Genomic DNA, 25,261 nt, shown 5'->3' with positions numbered 1-25,261 from the left:
CTGCTTTGCTCAGTGTCGTTGTGAGAATAAATGCAAAAATGAGACAGAGCAGCAAAGATATGGGATGGGAAGGCCCAGTTGCAAAAAGCCTGAGGTTTTCTAATCTAGAGGATTCAGGCTTTGCTCCCTACCTATTCCAGTTCTAGCAGCCTTCCCTTTCAGGGCCACTGCTAAGCCCGCTAAGCTCCCCACTGCTTCCTCCAAAGGATGGGTTCAGACATTTGCGGGTGTCAGTGATCTTTATTTGCGTCTATTCGGAAATCACCAGTGGCTCACACCATGGGGTAGGCGATGACAAAATAATTCAGCTCTGAGTCAATTAGGTCTCTGAACTTCCTGTAAATGTCTCGCAGCATTCGGTCCTCTTCGTGGGTCTCACGCCGGGCAGTGTAAATCCTGACCTGTGTGGACAGAGAGCAGTTGCGTCTACAAGGGCTGCATGCAGCAGGCTCTGCCATTCAGCTAGTTACAGGGACAAGCCCTTGCGACTGCTGCAGCTTCTTAGATAAGCCATCCCTCTACTGGAAAATGGGGGTCAGGTCTGAAGTCCCGATTCAGTTTTGGCTTGGGGCTGTCTCAGACAGCTGTGCCTCAGGGAGTGAAAAATGAGGCTCTCCTGTTTGGGACATCAACCTCACAATGTCTGATGTGGGGTCGGGGAGTGGGGAAGGCTCCTTTCCCTATGAGATAAACAGGTGGCTCTGTCCCCAGAGCCCATGGATCCCCTGGGATCTACATGGATCTTGGAGGATCTGCTGGAGTGACAACCCAGCTGTGATGACGGGGTTCTGCTAAGCTCCCAAGCAGCAGAGGCTGTGCCCTCCCTCCATATTCAACAAACATCCCTGTGCAGAACATAAGTCTTATTGGGCTTTAAGGATGGGATTAAGGTTTAATGTGTACTTTTAGGTACATCCGTCATGTTGGGGCTGGTTAGTACCTTTCCTGACTATGCTCTGCGGGGACTCATCAGGACAGAGACCCACGTTTCAGTGGATCTTGGGAGTATGCTCCTGATCCTTGTACTTCATGTTGAAATAGTATCTAAAGAAGCCTGCGCCAGTAGTTTCAGAGGCTGCCCTTCTGTGGAGGGTTTCGATGAAGAGGAGCAGGGGAAAGAGATTTTGCAACACAGGCTTGTACCTTTATGGTGCACAGGGTGCATTTCCTTTCGGCCCGGTTTTGGAGCAGCCGCTCCATAAACGTGACGCTGAGGAAGGCCCAGACTTTCAGGAAGAAGAGCCTTTCACATGCTAGCACGAGCTGCAGCAGCTCCTCATCCAATGCTTCATGGTCATGGTTGAACTCGAGGGTCAATTTCTTGAAAATTAATAACACAGTTAATTTCTGTGCAGAAGCAGAGGCCTCTCCGCTGTGGCAGTTTCATGGGGATCCTGTCAGCCAGCCTTTTCTCCTTTTACTCTCTTACCAGCACATCCATTTTGTACCTTGGGACAGTGGCACTTAACTGGTATGTATGTACCTAACAGTAACACCCAGAGCATCCCATAGGGACGGACGCTACTGAAGCTCAACCGAGAGCAGTACCCGCATATTTAAGTCAGCAGAGCCCTCTTGCGGACACACGGCATACGCCAGCAGAAGGAGTTTTTCTGCCAGCCCAGCTATACTTGGCAAACATCGATACTCTGCATCATGGTGTACGTGCAAGAGGTCTACACAACCATCACACCAAGACCTTCAGCACATGCGCCTAGGCAGGAGTATGGAGGAGTGGAGGCTGCCCTAGACCTACCACCCCCACTTTAAACCACCGAGACAGTTCAAAGGCCAGACTGGCAGTGCCTCGGTGGTTGTAGCTGTAGATTAGAGCTGCTGCTGACTGTCTAATGCCTCAGCAAGGGTGTGATTCTGTCGGGATGATGTCCTTTAGCCTTCCTTCAACTAAGGACTACCCACAAGGTGGTGGGGGCTAGGGTTTTGACATGCCCTATTCCCACCTTATAAAAATACACACTTAGCCCTCCAGTTAGATGCAGTTTATGGTCATACCCAGGACCAGCACAGCTATATAACCTTCCCTAATGAAATAGTAAGCTATGCCAACAAGTGTGCTCTTTTCCTGGGATCACCTGGTCTGTACCAGGGTTTTGCCCATATAGTGTTGACTGGGGGCTGGGGTTTTTTTCCTCATCCCTGTCAATATAGCCACGCCAGCAGAGCTTTGTAGTATAGGCCAACATGTAATGTAGGTGAGATTCAGGCCCATATCTGTTTTCTCCCCTTTTTCATACATGCTGATTGAGAGCAAAGAAAATCTAGGGTTGAAAGGGAGTAATGCTTTTGGCACCTGTGAAGTTCCCAAAGCCTTTTTACAGACTTATCCTCACTCAATATGAAAGGGTGTTATTGCTCACCAGAGAAATGCAACCACTTCTGGGCTGGAGAAGAGCAGCTGTTCAGAAGGGCGAAGTTGAGCCGCCCAATGGAAATGAAAAACTACACAGCCAGCTGAAGCTACTGGAGGAATTTAGATAGGCAGAAATATTAGGTACACTAGACTTTAGCTGGCATGCTGGACTTGGCATCTGTGGGGAAAATGGCCTTGTGAGCTTTGACCTCAGGTCAGGACTTCACTTCCACACCAGCAGTTGGGTACAAGGCCAACGTGGGCACGGCCACCCATTCAGCTTAGTAACAGGAGAGTACAGTCTCTGTCCCCACCGTACCTGTAGGATGTGCTTGTAAGCTGGCAAGATATTGGTGAGGGTGGGTCTCATTGTCCAGTCTGAGTCACTGAAGTACCCGCTGCGTAGACTGATGCTCCTGGCAGGGATCTCTGCTAACAGGATCCTGGCTAAACTGTCATGCTTCATGATGCTTTCAAAGAATAAGTTCACTCCGAGTTTTGGGGCTCTCTTGGCTAGGTTTGCCCAGGACATCCCCCAAACCACTTGCCCATGAGGGTCATGGATATGGCACTTGATATTTAGGGTCCAGAGAGAATTGGCATTGTGTTCACACAGCGTGTCCAGCAGATCATCGGAAATGCAGTTGTAATTGAGGCTCAGGATGACCAGGTTACAGAACTTGGACATTGTCTGGTGAAACAGGGAGCAGTTGTAGATAGGGAGGTGGTGACCAAATAAATCTTCTATGTTGATTTCAGAGATAAAACTTTTATTTTTCAAGTAGCTCAAAGAGCTCAAAAGCTCACAGCCTTCTTCCAGCGTCACCCTGGCTCCTTTCAAACTGAGATAATCAAGGTGCTTGCCCATTCTCTTTAAGAAAGTACTTAAGTTCTTGATGAACTGAATCCGGATGCCATTTTTCCAGACCACTCTGTCCAACTCCAGGTGCTGAATACTTAGGGACACCAGGCGGCTGTTACATTTGCCCAAGCGTGAAAGGAGCCCTCTTATAGTCACTTGAAATTTTCGGGTGAAGACAGCATGGTAAGGATTCAGGAACCTGATCTCGAGGTGTTCCAAGTACTTGCCAAATTTCTTGACATACCACAGAGAAGATTCAAGCTCTGATGTGTGCAACCTAGAGGGCATCCCACGAAAGGTGATGGTTCTGGTTCTCCAGAGAGACCCCGAGTACATGGCCTGACTCCATCTCTTACAGACTAAGGCAGCCCGGGATCTGTCCCTGTCGTCTAACCACCGGAACACGTGGTTCATGCAGATGTCAGGTAGGAAAGCCCAGCAACTCTGCTCAGGTTCGCCGTCATCCTCCATCAAAGCAGAATCTAGCCTAGTGGTCTGCAGATCAGTAATGCTTTGGCTACTTATCTGCTGTCCTGCAATGGATCAGTATATTCCAAGTGACTAGAAAACTCCAGTCTCTACAGTCAAAAGCAACAATCCATTTTTTACCTCTTTACATCCAAACTCTGGTGACCAAATGGGCCTGTGGGTGTAAACTGTGATCTAACCTAAATTGAAACGGAGAAAACTGATGAGCAGAATACCCTTATGCTAAAAGGTGCTGACAGTCACAGACCTGATAAAAGCAGCAGGGTGAGCTTTTACCCTTGCTACCGGGATTGAAGGAACAATTGAAGCCCTATATGTTGTGAGAAAATTGAAAACAATGGAGGTTTACTTCTGGAGTCACTAGGCCAGGTGAGCCAGATACAGCTAAAACAATGTGGGTTAATAGTTTTACTTTATAGCAGACCCTGGAGTGAAGGTATTATTTTGCAAGGCTTGGGGGTGGGAAAGTGCGTGAGAGGCAGAGAGCTTCTTGCAAGACATCAGAAAGCCAAACATGTGTTTCCACTTAGAAAAAGGGCTTGTTTTTAACCCAAATTGTCTAAGTCAGGCAAAGCCCTGACAAACACCAGGCAGCGTCCATGAGAGTTAGCAAGTGCAGTTAAAATGTACCAGCTAACACAGGACTACAAGGGAGTCAGGACCACATGAGTCCAGTCTCTTGACATTGCAGAAACCATATAATAGCTATTAGGTCCAAAAGAGCCCATCGCTGCAAACCCGTATAGCACAGGCCAATTCCCCTTCCAGATAGTTCACGTGAACTGGCTAATTTAAGACCCTATTTAACTGGCAACTACAGTCAGCAGCAGAGGAGAAGGGTGGGTAAGCAGTGGCAGTGTTACTCCTGTGGGCTTTAGAGCTGCTTTCCTGCCATGAGAGGTAGGTCAGCAAGGAACCTGCTCTTTCTTTCAATTTGGCTTGGGGGGACTTTGGGTACATCTTTGGCAGATGAATGTGACTATACCGGAAAAATTCCTGATTTCTTCCTCTAATGGAAACAATTTGGGGAAACCCTGGCAATTTAACTACTTGAGCTAAAGGACCAAATATTGGAGCAACACCAAAAGATACAGGTTCAGGTCTTGGCCTCCAATGGAACGGCAACATCAGTTGAGCGTGGACTTCAGGAATCAATTGATTAAATTTTATATCCACCCAAACACTACAAGCTCCTGGAAATTACCAGCAAGACTGGAGATGGCTCTTAATCATGATCAAGGCCTCTCTTGAGCAGCCTGTCTGCATGGTTGGTGCTCAACTGTGGAAGAGTTGCTTTTTTTTTTTTTTTTTTGGACAGCAAAGATTTACTGGGATGCCTGACACAAATCTGCTGGGGTTTTTTTTGGGGGGGGGGGTTATTTTATTTTTTTTAAGCTCTCCTACGTGAGTACCACAGTCCATCATGGAGGGTGCTCTAAGGGCCTGCTGGAATCAAAGGTAATTTCTCTACTTGAAATATCACATTCCCTCTGCCAGGGAAATGCATGCTAAGCCATTCAGCGAGCCAGTCCGTCTTGGGGATTCTGGCAGCACGATCCAGGGGATGGGGAATGCATCTGAAAGTTATATGACTTGATGGAAAGGGATTGAAACAAAAACGTGATGCAAGAGATCAGTTAGTTACCGGTCATGCTGCTTTGTTTGGAAGGCATTCAGACCCTAGCACCATTCCTCGTCCGATCTTGTCCTGACAGGGCTCACTGGGCACTGAGAGATGGCGTGTGCCCAGATTCAGCCATTATGAAGGAACAGCAGGGCTCTGTTGTGATGTCATGCCTACAGCCTGCCTTATCCCAGTGTAAATGGGGACGTAGGCAGGTGGCCAGCCCTATAAGGAATGGCTGTAAAGGCTAAGTAGAGAGAGAGATTTTTCTTTTTTTGTAAAAATATTTCTCTCTCTATCAGGTTATATATATCTAACCTCTTACATACTTGGGAACTCGGTGCCAACAGCACACAAGGAACTCAGGGCTGGTTTCAACCCATCCTTCCCTCAATGCACATCCTTCAGCAAAGGGATGCGATGCAGGCTGGTTTCTACTAGAAGACAGTCCTTTGCATCAAAATTTCTATAGACCGCTGAAGGCTATGGAAAAGGCTGCAGATGCTTGCAGTTTTTGCATGTTGGGTTTTAATCTGTAATGGTCTGGGGAGTCTATATCAAGTGTATGGATTCTCTTTGGTATTTTTGACCCTCTGCATATCTGTCAGATTCCAAGCTCTGGTTATAATGCTGAGCTGGTTTGCTCTCCCTGCTGTCCTTAGCCTCCTTGAAGTCAAACACAGGAGAAATGTTTGCACTTTATGACAAAGGAGGGTGGTTAAACTTGGCAAATGCCCAGGCCAAACTAGCTTTTCAAAGGTGAATTCCACAGGGGAAGTGACTAAGCAGCAGTTCCTTGGTATTGGCTTTGATCACCTGATGAGGCTCATTAGGAGGCTACCTGAGAAAGGGATGTGGAGAGTATAAAAGGAAGGTCTGGCCTGGGCTATTGGAGAAACTATTTTAGGCTTTGGAGCAAGTTACTTGGAGGAGGGTGGAGCCCTGGACTCCTGAAAGGACTCTGATCTAAGTCCAAAGAGCAGCTGAGTGTGGTGCAGGAATTGAGCCAGACATGTATAGTTATTATTTTGTCTGCATTTATCTATGTATCTGTGCTTGTTAGAGTCATTAGTTTTTGGAACCTGCATTGAATAGATGTTTTTGAAGGCTTCAGCTGTCTTCTTCCCTGAGGAGGTCAAGTATATATCCAGAAGGTTGGAGCTGTAGGAGAAAGTGCTTGGACCATGGGAGAATCTGGAAGGCAGCACTAGTCCTGGGTGTCTAAATTAGTTGGGTGGTGGGTCCTGCTGCTTGGAAAATGTAACAGGCAGGGGTGGGGCCCAGAGGGTGAGTTAACACCTAACTCGCTCACTGGGCAATGAGTTAACACCTAACTGAGATGAACGGGACTAGTTCCCAGCAACTTGGGCTAAAACTGCAAGCTGCCCACAGCTGTACTGGTGTCACTCCAGGTGATGATCACCACAGCTTTAAAGTGTTTGGGGTTTTTTTCTTTTGTAACCAGCAGTTTCAAGATTTTGTGATTTATTTATTTTTTAATGTAGACTTAGATTCTAGGCATCAGCTTGGCTGCTCCACTCAAAGCCAGGCCTATTTATCCTTGATTTCTGGCAAAAATAAGAACGTGCCCCAAAGACTCCACTCTAGATCTAGACTCCATGATCCTGGGTGCTTTGCAAATGCTTGTAGATGGACATTATTTTAGCACGTGCCATTCAATAGCCTTTTAATTAACAATTACAGTAATGCCTCGAAATCCTAACTCTGGCCCAGAACCCAATTGTACTAAGATCTGCAGAGACACAGAAGACAATCCTCACCCCAGAAAGCTGACCTTCCAGTGCTGTTAGCCCAGGTTGATGATGGACATCCCAGGATGCTAAATGCATTATTGGCCCATGCACATGTTGAACACAAACCCAGGACACGAAGTAACCAAAGATGAAGTTGCATGCAAAATGAGTTGGCTTTAATCTTCAGAGTCACTGTATTTTTTTTTTTTTCTTCACAAAAGCAGTTGCATGGTAGTTTGTATTACATAATGTACAACCGTTTGCTAGTTTGAGTAGGATGTTCAGAAAGAGGTGACCTCTTAAAAGCCTGCTGGTCTCTTGGGTGGAAACAGTGAGTTTTAGCTGTTTCTGCAAATACAATTTTGCAGAACGTTCTCTAGGTTATCTTTCAGGCTTCATTTCAGCAGTAAGATTTGATTTACTTGTGCTCTCCTCATCTAGGTATGGGTGGCCTGAAGGAAGGGATATCCAGCAGGTACTCTTGGCTTAGCAGCCTGGCTTTCTTGGATGCTGTAAATCAGCATCCATCCCTTTCCAAATTTGATTCGGATTACCCAGGCCAGAAGGCACTTACTCTCGCATACTTGCCCTGTATTGGTTCCAGTAGCCAATGTGCAGGATTGCTCATAGCTAGAAGTGCTCCCAAAACACATGGAGATGGATTAGAAAGAGTGCAATCCACACATGTTCACACTTAAGAAAGTGCACTCAGGAGTCACTGGTGCTACTCCCCCACTCATGTTGCAGCTTGAACTCGAGCATTGTTGCCCTCTCTCTGTTCCTGTCTGGGCGCTGAACATAGCTGTGATGGAGCGTGTCCAGGCACAATAGCTAAACTCCCCCGAACCCTTTGAGGGGTCTGACAGCAAACACTTTGGAGCACTGGGGCCTAACCCATGGCTTGTAGGTAGTATGTGGCCTGCAAGGCTCTCTGATGTTGCTCACAGCTATAGAAAATGAAAAAGGATGATGGCACCCACTGTGCATCGCAGCTCGACGGCTACAAATCACTGGACATTGGCAGCGGCCTCAGCAGAAGCGCTGTGGACTGAGCTCTCTTTACAGGTACTTTGGTACAACTTCAGCTACAAAGTCTGCATGGAGCTGAGAGGAGAATTTGGCCTTTAACTTCTTCAGGAATAGGTGGAGCTGGTTGTTACCCCTGTTATTGTGGCACAGCCTGCTTTTGTTCACTGCCATGAAACTCAGAAGGTGGAGAGACTAGGTGAGGCCCACCCACTAATGATAAGGTTGTTAGGTCACAGTTGTCCCAAATTGGGTGGTAAAGTAACAGCAATCCCATTTAGTACAAAATACACTTCAGAGAGTGGCTCGTTGTTCTGTCTCATTTAGGAAACGTCACTTTTATTCTCTAGGGATAAAGCAGGTTAATGTCTGTGCACTTGCAATGCCTTTACTGAAGGGGAGCTGAAGCTTGGAACTTGTGGACGATATTCATTTCCAGTTCTTCCCAGAAGTGCCTTAGAAAGACTCCTCTGTAAAACAAAGAGATAAAACATAATTGTGTTTCTTTGCTAGGACTGGGTAGCTTACAATTTCACATCCCCCTTTTTTTTTTTTTGGCTGAGTTCACTAGAACAGTCTCAAGTAGTACAAGAAAAGGCGGTATGAACCATGTCATTCGACAGAGTTATTTCAAGGTGAAGTCTTGTAATTCATAAGCCGGTGAAACTTATTCCCTTCATATGGAAGTAAATCCTGCCTTTGTTTTAGTTGCACTGCATCTTTTAAATTCCCTGTGGACAGGGAAAGGCAGCCCTTTGGGGTTTAGTCTGGCGCAGACTCTCTGAGCAGTCTCTGCACCCTCTTTTCTTTTTGTTTGTTCTTAATGTAAAATGCAGGTAATTGTGGCTGAAATGACATAGCTCCTCTTTGTCTATGCAAACTAATATTCTTCCATGGGAGGTTTGCCTGAGTAAGAAATGCAGGAGTAGGCCCAATGTCCTTACAGTTAGCACCCAATTGTGCCTGTTTTTGTACCTGTATAACTGTGTTCGCTCGGGGTAGAACCAGCAAAAAATATTCTATCTCTAATGTGTTTGCTGTTACACAGTATAAAAGTGCCTTGGCTCCTTTTGTCAGGAATAAACTATCCTGACATAACCAACATTGCGTTGGTATAACTGTTCTAGGTAGGGGCAAGGGTACTGTACTGCTTTAACCAAGCTGGTATAATTAAAGTGTGTGTGTGTGTGTGTGTGTGGCACAAGCATTGGCAAGCATTAAGTAAGATGCAGTTACTTAAAACCTGTCACCGAGAAACAATTTTATATCATACATTTATGAGTGCTAAAAATGCATTCTGCTGGACAGCTGAGACCTCATGCTTTACAAAAGAGAGAAAATAAGAGTTTATATATAAATTCGTACATGCAGTTGAATTGGGATTATAGTGCAGATGCATTTTTAAGCAGCCTGATGGGACAGAGATTCTGAAATGCTGCGGTAATTTGTGGTAGTTCAGTAGAAAGAGCGTAAAATCAATGTTAGAAGCTACCAAATTCTAATTCTTCCCTGCCACGGGCTTTCTGTGCGGCCTCAGGCAAATCCAATACAGCAACAGGTAAATCCAGCTGGTCCCACTAAGTTAGTTGGGTTTAGGGCAACAACTCTTTACCTTAGACTCAAGGCACCCCTTGCTAGACTGGAGGCACCCCTTATGTAAGCGCTTAGTTTTCATTCATTTTTTTGACTACAGAAAAACAATAAAGCAATTCTGCGCAAACAACTCAGAAAGACCCTACGGGCCTGATGCTTTAGACACTATGGATTCCTATTTGAAATTTCTGGATTTATCTTGTGAATTGTGTTTGCATGCCTAACAGTGCCTTAGAGCCCCAGTTGTGCAAATCAGTGGTTTAGAGTATGAGGATCTTAAATATCAGACTATAATCCCCAAATAGAAGTGAGAAAACCTTAATTTATTTTGGTGACCTTCATTCACTGGCAAATGCCATTTGGGGAGATCCAAACCAATGTGTAAATCTGAAAAATAGTTTATGCTGGAATTTTTTTTCCCAATTGAAGAAGTCAAATGATTTTGTTTCAAAACCAGCACCTTCTTTCAGAATTTAGCAAAATTCATTTTCCAAAGGACCACTGAGCTCCAAACTTAATCTATTTTCTGCCTTCCTCTTGGTCTTCTGAGAAAACTAACCTCAAATGGAATTTTTTTAACTTGTAACAATTTTTTTTTCCTCTGATTTTTCTGTTTGCCCCCTATACTGACAAATGGGTTGTGTGGCACTGTTTCTATCATAGTGGATTGTGTGGCTCCATCAAAGACTTTCTTGACATTTTTACTTCAGTGCCATGCAATTCTTTGACCTTTTGCACTTCCAGAGACACTTGCTATGTGAGATCCTCTATTAATCCAGTATATAGTAGCTATAAATGTTTCTATTAACTGAATTCTACCCCATTTTATTGGAACAACCCAGTACCTTGTTTCTCAGGGCTTGACTTTGATTTCCTCCTGACGTTTTGCAACGAAGCTGAACGAAGGCACTTGATCTAAACAAATAAAAATAATGCTGTTAGAAAGGACTAGTACCCATTGTTTATTCATACTTGTTAAAACACAGTAATCCCTGCTCCGTGGTAGCTTTGTTCTTGCTACAGCTTAAATATAATCATCCTCCTTGTCTGGAAATGTCCGAGCCATTGGAAGGTAAGGGAGGTGAAGAGCACTTCTTAGGATCTGACCCTTGAGTCTGATCCTGGTTTTTAGTTGCTCTGTTCCTGCATTAGAGACAGAGCTCAGGGCAAAGATAGTTTTAAGCTGCAATTGCCACCTCTGTATCCAGAAGCTATATAAGAGCATACCTATGACCTCCTGTAAACTATGGCCATCCCCAAATGCCATTGCAGAGTCACAGGTGGTGTGTGACCCTACTCACAATGCGAACCTGTATGTGGTCTTTGTAAGTGGCTTTGTAAGATGGCGAGTGGCTTCACCCCAGATATTTGCTCTCTGAAGAAATAACTAAAAGGTAAGGACTTTGTGCCAGATTCTCATTCAATTAATTTCCATTCCACGTTACTGAAGAAGGAGTCGTCACTCTCTTGACATTTGTATAAAGAGAATGGTCCTTTGTCTGCTCCGTGTTTTTTATAGCTGGGCATATTGCCAGCTCTCAATACAAATATGATGGGAGAGACAAGTGGTGAATGGGATCTAAGGTATCACTGGTATAGCCTAAGGTCAGTCCAAAATCCCAGCGTATCCCAACCGCCTCTGTTTTTCTCAAACACCAAGAAAGCCCAGTACGGTTTCTCCTTTTTCTGTAAGGAGAGCCCTTCTCACCTCATGCTTCTTGAGTGTTGGCAGTGGGAGGAGGATATTGCAACGGGCACAGGTCACCAATATATCATAATTCCCTGTGTCTTCAAGGGCCTGAGGCAGTACCGGATCCAGAGTGGTCGAGAAAGCCAGATGGCCAGGTGACTTCTTGTTCTTGAGTGGTTTGAGTGAGGTCCGGGAGGCAGAGGACAAGTCCTTGTCCTTCCCTTTTGGACGGACATCCCTCCACGCGGCCGCATTCACGGGGGATGAAGTGGTAGCTGGAAAAGCAGCAGTGGGTGGCAGAAGCGGGCTGGGATTTGTAGCTGACCGGCTGGCGAGACTCCCCACCAGTTTAGCGAGTGGACTGCACTGGCTCTATGGAAGAAAATCCAAAAGAATAAGGGAATTTAGCAAAGGAAATGACCAAGCAGCACAGTGAGGATGGGTGCCTCTGCTGGGTAGTAGGATGTGTCTGGACATAACCTAGGAAAGAATTAAAAAAGATGGAAAATAAGTTGAAACTAAAAAAAAAAAAAGTGGGGAAGGGAAAGAGTTTGACAGAAGGGCTTGCAGATCAAAGCCAAAACTGTTTGGGAAGGGGTGAGCCTCAGGTTGTTTTACAGAAGGAGGAGGTTAGATGGGTGCTCCACAGAGGAGTGGAGGAACTGTCTTGGGAACCACCGCAGCCAGGGCAACATCTCTTGTTAACTCAAGAGTTAACTTGTTAACTCTCTTGTTAACTCAAGAATGGCAGTCTTCTGAAGAGGCAACTGCCCAGCAGGAACCGGGGCTTTTCTCTGCTACAGTGGTTAAGCAATAGGAACAGCTGCAGCTGCTATTATCTAGGCAGACAGTGGGAAAGGCAAAGGGGTGTACTGGTGCTTCCCACATGCCCTGTTGCATGATGCTTCAGCTGTAAGAGAAGAGCCTTGCAGGTACTAATTGGTGCTGGCACTAACAGCGAGGCCTTCGGGACACAAGGGCCAGCGTTGCTTTTGCAACGCATTCACAGGGCAGTAACCTGCAAGCTGCGGAGAGCAAGCAGCCAAAAGACCTTGTCCTACTCTACCCAACACGTCGCTTCCCACAAAAAGAGCCCAGTCAGAAATGAGGGCCAGCCCGATTTGGCTTTCCAGTCACTTACCAGATGCTGGAAGAACTGGTCATCTGGGAATGACTTATTGCACTGCTGACAAAGTTTGTCGCTGAGACCTTCAGGGAAGAAAGGAGGGAGAGGTTGATTGGTAATGTGGGACTGACTGGTTATGGAAATAATGTGCAAGTACATATCGCCTCTATTGTGTGCCTCGTTTTTAGTATTTCAGTAGGAAGACGGGCTTCCTCAGCTGTGCTGTTCTTCGGTGCCTCTGTAACCAGACAACCCGGAAAACACTCCTTCGTGTTAATGGAAAGGTCATCTCCAAGCCGCTGGGAAAGGGTTAGGGTTAGGCAGGAGGGGTGATCTAATGGAGAGGGCTGTTGGCTGAGATTTGAGAGAGGGGTTCAATTCTTTGTTTGCCCCTAAATTAGTTTAGGAACAACGCATCCCACATCTGTGGCAGGGGAAGGTTGTACTAGACGGCCTCTGATGTCTTGTCTAACCCTTTGATTATACTGACTTTTGGAAGAAGGTGGCTCTCTGTTACAAAGGGCTGATAGCAGGAGAGAAGTGAACCCGATTACATGAGCAGCCAAGGTTGGTAAATATGCCCAACCCAAATGACAGTGTGAGCTGGGCTTCCAGCTTGTATGTAGTGCGTTTCCAAAGCAGGTTGGGAAAGGTGCTTGTTCAGTCGCTTGCACTAGTTTGCATTAGGAACTAGATTGTTATACTCAAGATGGGATCAGTTGAATAGGATTGGAGTGAGCCCTGATGTACCAAGGGCCCTGTCTTCCCAGTGTGTGCACACCCAAGACTCTCCTTAAAATCCATGTGAGCTGGGGGCGAACAAGGAAGGGGATGCTAGCCCCTGAAACTAAAAAGCAGGTGGGTGTGATACTCATACTAAGATCCTGTTATGTGTCGGAGCCAAGCTATGTAAGTAAGGCTCAGCGCTTCTCAATTATGCTTATAAATATCCAGAGCAAATCAAAATTACTCTGGATTTATACTCGCTGATGTAATACAGAATAAAATGTGGTCCTTCAACTGGTCAAGATGAGCAATAATCCTTTGTGATACTAATTGCAGGGCGCTTTCACATGTTCAAATGAAAGCTGGATAGATGCCAGCTATAAACTTGTTACACATTTTCAAGCACTAGCTTTGTAGCTGGTTGGCTCTTTTTTACAGCTGGATGGAGATTTTTATGGCATAATTACCCTGCACCTGTGGCTGCTCTTACTTTGCACAAGTGACCAGTCTAAATGTATTGTGCGATTAACCACAGTTAATTGTATAATATATGTAATGTGTGGCAGGGGCCACATTACACAAGGCAACCTGCATTACTGGGACTCGGAGAGTGTAGGTGGGGAATTTTCCATGTGATTAACGGATACTGTAGTAACGTGATGCTGTGGGTGATGACAAGGAATTTGGGCTACCTGCGCTTAGAAGAACCAAGGTTTCTAGAGGAGTCACATTATTAATTTGAGAGTGAATCTCACCATGATTTGAGAGCCCATCACCACTACGACAGATGTCTTTGTGCTGGTCCAGGTCCTTGTACATGATGTATTTGTTACAGCCGAAACACTTCTCAGTTCGACTACCGCAGGAATCGAGGTGCTCCTGCAGCTTAGCAGAGGGCATTTCTAGCTCGCAGAACTTGCATTTCATAACTCGTTCGCTGCATTCCATGGTCTGCAAGTGAACAGTCGCAAGTGTTACACCAGGAGTGGAAACCCCCCCCCACACAACAGGCCTAACTTGGTTTTAAGAATGTCCTCCACTAAGACCGTGTCTACATACCAAAACGCAGGTGTGTGGTGCAGGTAGGCATAGTGTATTAGGTTTATATTTAGTGAACGCAGGTAAAACTAGAAGTGAAGAAGCAGTGGCCTTGGCCTGGGCTAGCAACCAAGAGTACAAGCCCACCAGAAACCTAGAGGATGCACTTTGGCTACTACACAACCTGAAGCCAGTGATGCCATATGGTCGTTGGTGGTGTTACAGTAGCTAGATAAAAGCTGCCACAGGTATGCCTACAGTCGCACTTCATGTGAAGGTGAACTCCACAGAAGCGATGAAGTGAAAGGTCCTCTCTAAGAAACTCCCTGCAGAAATGGGGTGGGAAGAGGTGTGGAGGGACAGTCTGATGACCAGGGCATACATTTGTTTTAATATAAAAAGATGGATTACATTAAACCCTGGGTCAAATGGCACTATATTAAGATTGCTGACTCTGGGTTGTTCCATGTTGGGGAAGGCACTAATTTGCAGACATCTCTTTGTGGTGTCTCTAAGAGAGATCAGCCAGGTTGGATTCTGGTCTCGCGCACAGAGCAATGGACTCACCTCATGGTTCTCCAGCTGGTATTGCTGCAGGCTTTGGTGACAAAGCTTACACCTGACCTGAATGAAAAGGGTGACAGAATAGTAGCATACTTAAAGGAAAATACCTGACAGCTTATAGAGAATATTTCAAGTTATCTAATGAACCTGCTACCTCTGTAGGTGAAATCGTCCAAGATGGACTCCCTGCTATTTCCATCTTTGGAAAGCAAATAGGGAACCTTGTTCCTATAGGAACTGAGCAATGTGTAGGATTTTCCTGTTCGGGCAGGAGTTAATCATGCTACCAGCTGATTATTCCCTGTGTTTATTGGAGATTAACTTAAATACAAAAGAGCAGGTTCTCTGACGGAGTCCCTTGACTTGAGCGCACAGTTGCCCTTTGGGGAGAAGGGGGCTGTGGACAGAGCTATAGTGTTGCATCGGGCCCTGACCCATCTTCTCCTCAACAAATACAGATGCTCGTGGCTGTTCGCCATGCAGCAGCACAGCCCGGCATGATTTCCGTGCATCTCCTAACTGCAGGAACTGACAGTCCGAGTCCTTGTTGGAAGGTGAAGAGCTCTCACTTGCTTGTGTGCATTTGCCTGATGCTCTCGCATTTCCTTTTGAACAACAGCCTCTTTGCAGTCTGGGCAGACAGTGAGGAACCGTCGGCAGTGGATCTCGTGCAGAGAGAAATTGGCAGCAGACACATCTTGTTTACTGTGTGACACGGAAAGGGAAAGAATATTATGGGATTGGATACGATTCACCTGGCCGATCCCAGAAAACTGACATCAGGTATTTTATACTTGTGTCTTGTTCAAATGAAGCCTTCCAAGACTCAGCTCTGTTATGGAGGCTTTACTCTTTTGCTGAGGACATCTTTAAGGGAACAGGGGCCCCGTCAGGTGATGTGGGTCCAAAATGAGAGAGTGCTTTTACATCAGTGCAAATCAGGAATAACTCCAACAGAGTTACACTGGTGGGAAAGCAGGATTGTGCCCTATGATCAGAGGGGACCAGCAACATCTGGATTCGCAGCGTTCCAGAGATAACGCAGACAGTATTCAGTGGCTCCAGGGCTGGAGGTCTATAGTAGAGGCTGGGTGCTAGTTTCTTTAAGCTATTGCTTTGTGAAGGGACCCCAGATATTAAAGGGAGAACAGAGGGACGGACAATTTGCTCCCCACAATAGTGACCTTTTTGGCTTATAGCTGGAGAGCTAAGTTGCCTTGACACCAGAAAGAACCATTGGACATAAGGGGAAACTGAGCCAGGGACCGAGTTCGTACTGGGTTGTGTTCCAGACTGCAGGAAAACACCCACAGCTTCATCACTGATGGGAATAACAGACTGCATGTAGCCCAGGGGTGGGCAATTATTTCGGGCGGAGGGCTGCTTACTGAGTTTTGGCAAGCCATCGAGGGCCGCATGACAGGCAGCCAGGGCAGATAAATATAAATTTTTTAAACTTTTTAGAGGCCCTGCAGGCTGGATAGAGTGGCCTGGCGGGCCGCATCTGGCCCGCGTTTTGCTGACCCCGATGCAGCCCCCGCCTTTTTAGGGCACACCTCCCCGGTGGGCAGGTTAGTCCATAATTATGGAGCTCTCTTTCCCCTCTTTGAAGCCGCTTGTCCTGGGTGCTGGACACGCAGCACTGCTGACCCAAGCTGCCCCTCTCTGCCGAATCTTTTAGGTCCTAAGCAGCAGGGCAAGGGACACAGCAGGCAGCAGAGAAGCACTGCTTGATCTTGCCTGGGGGATCTAGCCGTCAGTCAGGGAAAAGAAATTGTCTTCAAAATCCTTAGATGTTAAAGGGCAACACAAAGCAATCAGCTGTTCCGATTTGTTTCCTTGGCCTCCCCTTGGCTTTCTCTGTTCAGGGAGAGAAGCGTGCAATACCCACCCCGAAAAGGAGATCAGCAAAGCCCCTGTGCCCCTCGGGTATCACTGGCACTTGGCAAAAAGTAGGGATTTCTTACCAGTTTGGGCAGAACTTGCTCTCGTCTTCCATGGCTGCTCTCGGGCTCTGCCCCTCTTTCTTTTTCACTTCTTTAATCTGACAAGAGAAAAATGAAACTGAAACTGCCAGTCCCAATAACCAACCCCAGACAAGGGCTCGGCCAATTTTTTTTTCTCCATGCAAAGCAGGAGAGTGGGAACCAACAGGGAGCGGCATTGTCCAGTTACTGTCTCGGCTCCTTCCCACAACAGCTTCAATCAAGAAACGTAGCGTCCAGATGACCCGGGGAGGTGGAAGATAGTTTTGCCCTACTCTTTCCTCTGGCTCAAATGAGTTTGAATATGCTTTGTCTAGCAGGCAGGACTCTTTTCTGTAGCTGCTTGAGGCTGTTAGGGGACGAGGGATATTTCACCTGCTTGGTTTTAATAACAAAGCTGCCTCTAGGCAATTTATGAACTGTCAAATGTTGGATCTGGCCCTTTCCTCTCCTTCCTTTCTATTGCCATAGATTTTCTTCCCTCCTTAGCTGATCATGATTGCTTCCTGAAGACACAAATGAGCAGGTAAAGCCTTAAACAGACGCCTCCATGCGAGGCAGAGTGCCTTCCTGGGAGACCACAAGAGGGAGTTCGAAATCCCTCCATCTCCCTTTCATTTCTGTCTCCCTGAGCTCTGCTAGGCAAACTTTGTAGGATCCCTGTTGCAGGACGTGGAATAAATCTTTCGGCTCGTTCGGTCTGTGCCCCAGGCAGACGCAGCATCTAGTCCCCTAGGACATAGTTTCTCAACCTGTGGTACGTGTACCACTGGGAGTATGTGAGACACAGGCAGGGGGTATGTGGGTACCCCGACACAATCTCTCTTGCCCTCTTTTCCTCTCTCTCTCACCCTTAAATCTATGGCAAAAAAATTGGTGCAATTAAAAAAAAATAAATTCCCCAGTAATAATTTTGTGTTCAGCCCTCCTAGCTTTGGCCAACATCACCTCTAGCCCAAGTCCATACTTGAGTTGTGCAACCCTGGTGTAAAAGTTGGCAACCCTACCCACACCAGATCAGACTTCTGTCATATCATGGCCTTATATACACAGCCCTTCTTCCCACATATGGCACACATTAGTTGGAAGAAGTCCAACTAATGTCCATTATAAAATCCCCATGTTGGGGTACTTATTGAAATTTTCAGAAGTTAGGGGGTACTTGCTACTTAAAAGGTTGAGAAACACTGCCCTAGGAGAGGCAGCATCTAGATTTGATATGATGTGAACGTCTACGGTATTACTTCGGCTCTGGGTAAAGAAATAAGAAAGAAAGTAAGATGACCAAAAAGAAAAAGCTCTGCGTCTAGGGTGTTTTAGAGGGAGCTTAGCCCTCATAGTAAACCTTAATGACCTTTTCCTTACAAAAGCTCAGCCAGTTTCTTTCCATTCATAAGGTTTTGACCTCACGAATAGGACCTAGGGTGGGAGTCCAGAACAGAAGGGGAGATGAGGCTGAATTGGAAACAGATTTGCTGAAGAAAGAGAGAGAGAAAGAGAAAGCATCATTCAAAACTAAAAAAAAAAAAATGGATCGGTTAACCTGCCCCGAGTTACTTTGGCCCTGAATCGCGCAGAGCAGGCCTTGGTCTTCTGACTCGCAGGGAAGGTTACCTATAGCTCCTGGGCCTGGGAAAAACTACCTCCTCCTTAGACATCTCCCATGGCGTCTGCCTCCCCAAGCAAGAGCCTCAGTTGTTTTTACAGCTGACTTGTCTGTGACCATGTGACAGAGGCCATTGTTCACTCAGCCAATCAGAAAAAGGCATACAGCCTAATTTCCAAGACAAGTTTCCCATTGACATTTGGGCACTGTATCACCCCACTGGAAACGGAGGCACGACGAGCGCGCTGCCGGGGGTCCCCCATCGAGGCTGAAGTCGAGCGTGGGATAGGATAGATCGGAGCTGCAGATCGGTGCCGTGCCCTAACAGCAACGCTGCCTTGCCATAGAGCCAGACCCTGAATCTCACTTCCAGCTCACCAAAATCACACTGGGGTTTGGGTTCTCTAGTAACCCTCAGCCCCTTTCAAGTGATCTGAGTTGTGAACAAGACCCAACGTTTAACGTGGAGGCATCGAAACGCCTCTTTGCCCTACCCTAGGACCGGTGATGGCCAGGGCGAGAGGGGGCCGCTTCTGCTTGCAGATGTCCCTAGTTTGAAAGGAGGAGGGGATGGCAAGGTAAATTGTTGACAGTGGAAATCATCGCTTAGCCTTGGCCCAGCACAGTTTGTGCCTTGACATTTCTGGCAAACGACATATTCCCTTTTTTTCCTGGAGGAGCAGGCTGACTGGGCTGTGGCTCTGTTCTGGGAGCAGGAATACACGCGTGGGGTAGGATGTGCCTTTTTGACCATGGATCCAATAAAATTTGGATGAATAATAAAGGACTTTTAAGCTGTAAGTTTTCTGGGGGTAGGGACAAGGGGTAAGTGATGGGATAGTAATGGCATTCCTGCCTATTGCATTCCTCTCCCATTTCTCTCCTGCTATGGTTATCTTCAGGACACTGTAGGGAATCAAAGGCTTGAAAAGCCCATATTGGTGAATGAGAAAGCAAGATCCCCTCAGCGCTGATAATGGAAACAAATTAGTACTTATATTAAGGTACCATTTATACACGGTGTATAAAGAGCACATTGACACGGGTTATAAGCTTGTGACGGACAGGATGCGTCATCGATGGCTATAACCACAGCACAAGACGGCAACACAGATGATTTTAAACGACTTATTGATTTGTTGAATTCTACAACTGTTGATTTAATAACTGAATACTTCTTTGTAAGCTCTGTATGAATAGACCGAACTCTAATGTGAAATATGTATGAAAGCATTCTGTCCACTGAAAGGACCGTATTTAGTATTTAGTGTTTGGTTTAGCAACCATGATCTGCTAGTTGTTTTCTAGACATAAAAGATGTGATGGCCTCTGCTCTGAGGGACTCCCGTCCTAAGGATGGACAGGCAGACTGCTAGACAAGCCAGGGGAATGGCTTGTCTATGCAATAATTGCAATAATCTGGAGTTCTGCTCTTGTCTTTGTGCAGCCTTGTGGTTATTGTTTCATTGCAAATGACTCTTTTGACATGAATATATCAGACATCCCTTTTCTAATTAATGGCAACAGTCTCTTTCCTGCAGAGACTTTCACTTCTCCCTTGCTTGACTAGCTGAATCGAAGCCAGGGGGCCGGTATGTGCTTAGTGCTTCTGAAAACTAGGTTCACTTTTCACTGGTATAAAAAGCCCCACTTTCTCAGTGATGAGGAATGGAGAAAGACCCAGAAGAAGGTGCAGGGTAATGAGGAATCGGGTCCCTAGTGTCTCAGGTTGGATGCCCCAAACTAGTGGGCATTTTGGAAATGTAAGCCTTGACCTTTCCCTCTGTAAAATGGGGATGATACTATTCGTTCCCTCGGGTGCTAGAAGACATCGTGTATTTTAATGTTTGTGGGATCCCTCCTCATGCTACACAGGACACAAGTACAAAACACTCTCCTTACCAAATCAGACTTCAAATCTCTCTGGTTAATTTTCTGCCCGTCCAAATGCCTTCTTCTCTTTGTCCTTCCTATCCCCTTCCAAATAACAAGAAGAAACGAGTAACCGATTGTCCAGACTTGGAAATAATTAGTGTTTGTTTGCATTTTGCAACACAAATTATGTAACAAGGCAGAGAAAAGGCTTTTGAAAAAATATGTAAATGAGATGGCAGTCATCAAGAAGGAATGGGTCGCAGGCAGGCAGACAGTCTATTGCCAATTACCAATCAAATACTTCTTTTCCCCCCGGTCTTTCTGCTGTACAGTATTTGAAATTCCCTGGGGCTTCAATTAAACTGTACTGGAAGTACCACCCTGGGGCTCAAAAGTCTGATCAGCATGGCACCGTGACAGAGGAAACCCCCATTGACTTGAGGTTCATAATGAGAGCTTTTGTATAGCCAGTTGTTGGGCACAGGGATTGTACCAAAAGAACTTGAAGTTAAGAGGCTCAAAAGCTCTACTTGGAAAAATATCAGATGCTGCATTGGGGACCTTGCTGAAGGATACTCCTAAAGGAACACAGTGGACTGGCAGAGGCTGTAAAATGTTCTCAGTAAGGAGAAACAACAAGGTAAGGAACAAGTGATGTCCCGTGAACTCTAGTAATCATTCTTTTACTTTTAAGCCTTGTGTAAACCTCCTAGTGCATAACATAATGGTTTCAGATCTGTTTTAGGTGACCGATCAAGTCAAGCATCACAAAGGTAAGTTCTGAACGGGTTGTTTTTTAAATGTAAATCTCACGCGACGGGATAGTATGTTCCTTTTCTGCCAAAACCTAGGAAGTTTCAGGGACGGCCTTTTTTTTTCTTTTTCATTGTCAAGTATCAGAGATTTTGCAGTCCTTTGTTATTTCCATTGTTTCTGTACCTCCAAATGCTGCACTAGTGCTGCTGCAACATTTTAATTGCTTTAAAACAAATTGAAGCACAAGTACGTTTGGAGTGGAGCTAGCAGCTGCATAGGTTAATCTGGCTGTGTTGGCACAATGACATCCTGTTTGCAGAGTTTGTTCTTGTGTGGTCGCTCGCTGTTTGGACTGAAAGTAGGGGCTGGGTGGAAATCATTTCTGCCTCTAAATGCTACTTGCTACCTCCCTGCCAAAGCCCACTCTTGTCTAGAGATAACATTAGCCGGTGGAAGCAGTGGTTCAGCAAGATATACCTAAAAAGTAGTTTCTTGGAAATGAGCTAGGTTACACTAAATAGCCTTTATTCCCTAATTATTCTCTGGCGTTAGGGTGGTTTTGAAACTCTTCCCTTTCAAAGAGACTTTTCTTCTGATGATGCACGGGTTACTTAATTCAGACACTACAAACATATCAGCTGCTGCTAATTATTTCGCTGCAACATCCAACACGATTGTTGACACATCTACAATGACTGCTCAAGTCGAACTGACTTTCATTTTTATGCCCATAAAATAAGGGGATGGGATCTCGGGAGTCAGGAGATCTGAGTCCTTGCCCAAGTTCTCTCAAGGGGAAGATCTTTATAGATGTTCTTGGTTTTGGTTTACCCATCTCTGAAATGGCAATAACAATCCTAGGACTACCATGAAGCTTGACTCATAAGTGTGCTTTGAAACCCCATCGCATCCCCTCCCTGTACTTCAGTGTCTCCATCTGTAAAATGGGGATAATGGTACTGACCAACTTCAAGCAACGTACTGATTGAGAAGTATCCTACGAAAGCTGCTGTCCAGCAGAAGGGACGAGGACGGTCACTGGCTGCAGCTCCTAAATGGTACCTGCAGCCCCAAGCCAATTCTACCTGCCACTTCAAACCAGTTAAAGGCTGCAGCCTCGGGGTTTTTTGGAAACACTGCTCTGCTCCCGCTGTTGTCCGTGGTGCTGCCTGAAGGCAATGATATTTTTTTTGTAAAGGCTCAATTAGCCTGCAGTGAAATTCAGCAGGTGGGAGGTTTTTGTTTGAAGGCCTGTTTTGAAACCTCCCAAATTCCTGGTGCCGGGTCTTTGTAAGCAGGAGCGTTTCTCAGCAGCTCCTTATGATTCCTGTAGTCTGCCTGTCAGCTGGGTAGCAAGCAAGCAGGCAGCCAGGGCTCCCCACTCCCTTGGCAGGCTGCTCGGGAAGATTTCCGGGCCAGTTACGTGAATGAGCTGACAACCTCACAGCGCACCAATGCATCTCCGGGCTATACACAGCCCGTGGGGGATGGGGAGCAGAGGGGCCTTGCCAAATCAAACATGTTCCTCTGGCCTCCTTTCTGCCGGATCAAGTTCAAGCTTCCCAGCACAGTTCTCTGGCATGGGCTGCATTGTAAACCCCTCTCCTCCCCTGCAGTTCATTCACTTATGCTCCCCGCTCCCTTTACACCCGGCTCAGCACAGCAAGCCTGTTTGAAGGTCTCGTTCTCACCTCCCCATCGGGCTCTCTTATTTTCATTGCCAAAGTGCTGCACATCAGCAAATCGTCAGGTTGTCCGTCACTCTGGTGCATCTGAGGGCATGGTTCAGGTAGCACGCTAATGCCTTTGCCCTGCATCTGTGCTGGGATAAACTTCTCCTGCTGCCTCTTAAATTGATGTGCACCGTGGAACCCTGCTGGTGTCCTTTTATTTTATTTTATTGGTTTTTGGCTCCCTGCCTTTGCCTCCTTTTTCCTCCCAAAGGGTGTCTTCCCCCAAAAGATCCCGCTGTTAATTTTTTTTTCAGTATTTTCCGTGCAACTGCCCAAGCCCAACTGCTGCTGGAAACCCCGGGAACCTCCCAGCCCCAGGATTCCTTCCCTTCGCCTGTTAAAGGCGCATTGCCCGTGTCGCCCCGTTCAGGTAAATCACTTCCCGTTCAGATAGCCAGAGGATGGTTGCTCCCTTTGTCCTTTTTTTCATATCTCACACCTTTTTTGCTCTGATTTTCCATGACTCAGTTACTCAAGAAACCCCAATCTCCAATGCTTGGGGTTTTGAGTTACTTTCCATGGAATTGGGGTGGTTGTATTTTGTAGGGCACATGGAGGAGGGGTTAAGAATAACCCCCCACACTCTCCTGTTGAAATACTACCCCTTTCTCACTTTGCAAACTGGGAAGCTTGAGGCCCAGGCTGGTTTAATGACTTGTTTAAAGCCATTTGGCGTCAGAACGGGGAGTTCCTGGATGCCAGTCCTACAATCGGGCTTCTCGAGCGAGAGCCTCCCTGTGTCTGCTTAGTTCAGCTGTTCCCCCGCAGCTTTGCTTTTGCTTTTTATTTCCTTTTATTCATAATTGCTCCTTTGCCACTGAAGCACCAAGACAATGAACTGTGTTAGTGTTGGTAACTAAAAGAGGCAGCAAACCTCAGAACAGCTTTGCTAAGGAGCTACCACGGGGCAGTTTCTTAAACAAGAGTTTTGCACGTTTTCTGCTGCTGACAGGTAGCACTTCTTTGCTGGAGACAGGATGTGGCAATGCAGGCTATAGCTGGTTTAGCGTCTCAACCTGGGTGGTATCTATCTGGCCTAAGTTACCCAGAAGGATTGCTGCTCGGATTTGGAGCCTGTACAGCTCTAGCCTGCTATTCCCTTTATTTTTTTTCCCCCTTTTCTCAGTGGGCATTCACTGCTTTTACAAGCAGAACGGTCAAATCGGAACAGCTTGTTTGGGGACTCTTTTACTGCAGTGCCTAGTCCTTGGAGGCCAAAGCCTGCAAACCGTAGGCAAAAAAACTCCTATCCAGGGGACGCAAACCTTCACTTGTGTGAGGAGCCGCACGGATGCCATAAGACTTTTCAGGGTCAAATCCTCAAGCCCCGGTTCCCCACTGCTTGGCGCTAGCGTTTGCAAGACAAGCCTGGAGCATAAAAGTGCCACCAAGCCAGACTTCCCCATATCCCCATGCCATTTCGCCCCTGCTTGGCACAGGTGTTCAGTCCTAGGTGAGGTACAAAGCAGCACAGGATCAGACCTTTGGTCTTTTCTCAAGTGAAACTCCCCCATGCAAGTAAGGCTCTGCCCCTAAATCAGTGATTCTTCACTGAGGTGGCATGGTACCCTGGGGTGCCTTGAGATCGTTTCAAGGGTGCTGTGGGATGCCACACAATTTTAGCACGGTGCAGCGCACAGACATGATTCACAGGACAAACCCCAAGCTTTTCAAACGGGAACCCATAGTGCCAAAAGCACGCAGACCTGTTGGGGTCTTTCTGAGCTCTTTGCAACAGCAGAATTGCTTTAGTGTGTTGTTTTGGTTTTTTGCTGCAGTCAAAAAAACCCTGAGTAAAAACTAAGCACTGGCATTTTCCAAGGGGCGCCTGGAGCCTAATAAGGTTGAGAACCACCGCCTGACATCCGCGTTACCCCTTTCAGATCAAATCAAAGCAGTTAGCCAAACAAATTCAGGATTTGGGTGGGTTGTTTCAGCGAGGAGAAGAAAGGGACAAGGAAGTCGGGTGGTTTTCAGTCCTGTTGATTTAACCTGTGTACACAGTCCCTTGACGTAGCAACGCTCAGACAACACAATGCTGCGTCTTGCACCCAGGCCCTTCCAAGCCGCCCTTGGCTTGCGTCCCTCACCCAGGGGGGCTCTCTGCTCTGATGTCCACCTCTCTCTTGCAGCTGCACGAGGCTTCTCGAAACGTCGAGGCGGACGTTCACCCGCAGCAACAGGTGCGTGGCTTGGGAGTGGGCACCACTGGAGTTTGCCGCCTGGAGGTGCTCCTTGACGCCCGGCTAGAGGCTTAGGCTGGGGCAAGCCAGGGGGGCTGTTATCAGTGGGGTGTGGACTAGGGTTGCACTGAGTTTTAGGCCAGGGGGGTGAGCATCACTGGGGCATGCACCGGGGGGGGGTGAGCATCACTGGGGCATGCACAGGGGGGTGAGCATCACTGGGGCATGCACCGGGGGGGGGTGAGCATCACTGGGGCATG

At 46.6% G+C, this 25,261-nt stretch overlaps 2 protein-coding genes across 4 annotated transcripts; both read right to left on the bottom strand.

Moving 5' to 3' along the window:
- Nucleotides 1-228: 228 nt before the first annotated feature.
- LOC106736622 (F-box only protein 39) lies at nt 229-5,512 on the bottom strand. Its single transcript, XM_019493486.2, has 4 exons — nt 5,368-5,512; nt 2,691-3,901; nt 1,144-1,320; nt 229-401 (listed from the first exon to the last, which is right to left on the bottom strand). Exons 2-4 carry the CDS (start codon nt 3,702-3,704, stop codon nt 273-275), a joined length of 1,320 nt encoding a protein of 439 aa, XP_019349031.1. The 5' UTR covers nt 3,705-3,901; nt 5,368-5,512; the 3' UTR covers nt 229-272.
- A 2,920-nt stretch (nt 5,513-8,432) lies between these two features.
- On the bottom strand, nt 8,433-18,533 carry XAF1 (XIAP associated factor 1). Of its 3 annotated transcripts, none has more exons than XM_019493244.2 (9): nt 18,463-18,533; nt 16,831-16,907; nt 15,433-15,568; nt 14,867-14,923; nt 14,017-14,212; nt 12,551-12,618; nt 11,428-11,781; nt 10,565-10,634; nt 8,433-8,596 (listed from the first exon to the last, which is right to left on the bottom strand). In XM_019493244.2, the coding sequence occupies exons 2-9, from the start codon at nt 16,860-16,862 to the stop codon at nt 8,583-8,585; spliced, it is 927 nt and encodes a 308-aa protein (XP_019348789.1). In that variant the 5' UTR covers nt 16,863-16,907; nt 18,463-18,533; the 3' UTR covers nt 8,433-8,582. The 3 variants fall into 3 exon arrangements, with proteins under 3 accessions (XP_019348789.1, XP_019348790.1, XP_019348787.1); XM_019493245.2 differs by lacking the exon at nt 18,463-18,533 and adding an exon at nt 17,224-17,357; XM_019493242.2 differs by lacking the exon at nt 18,463-18,533 and having other exon boundaries at nt 16,831-17,200.
- Between the last annotated feature and the right edge of the window lie 6,728 nt (nt 18,534-25,261).

Source organism: Alligator mississippiensis, chromosome 14 (genome assembly GCF_030867095.1).
Source record: "Alligator mississippiensis isolate rAllMis1 chromosome 14, rAllMis1, whole genome shotgun sequence".
In the NCBI taxonomy this organism is placed as follows: domain Eukaryota; kingdom Metazoa; phylum Chordata; order Crocodylia; family Alligatoridae; genus Alligator; species Alligator mississippiensis.
This window is presented reverse-complemented; position numbering and strand designations above follow the sequence as displayed.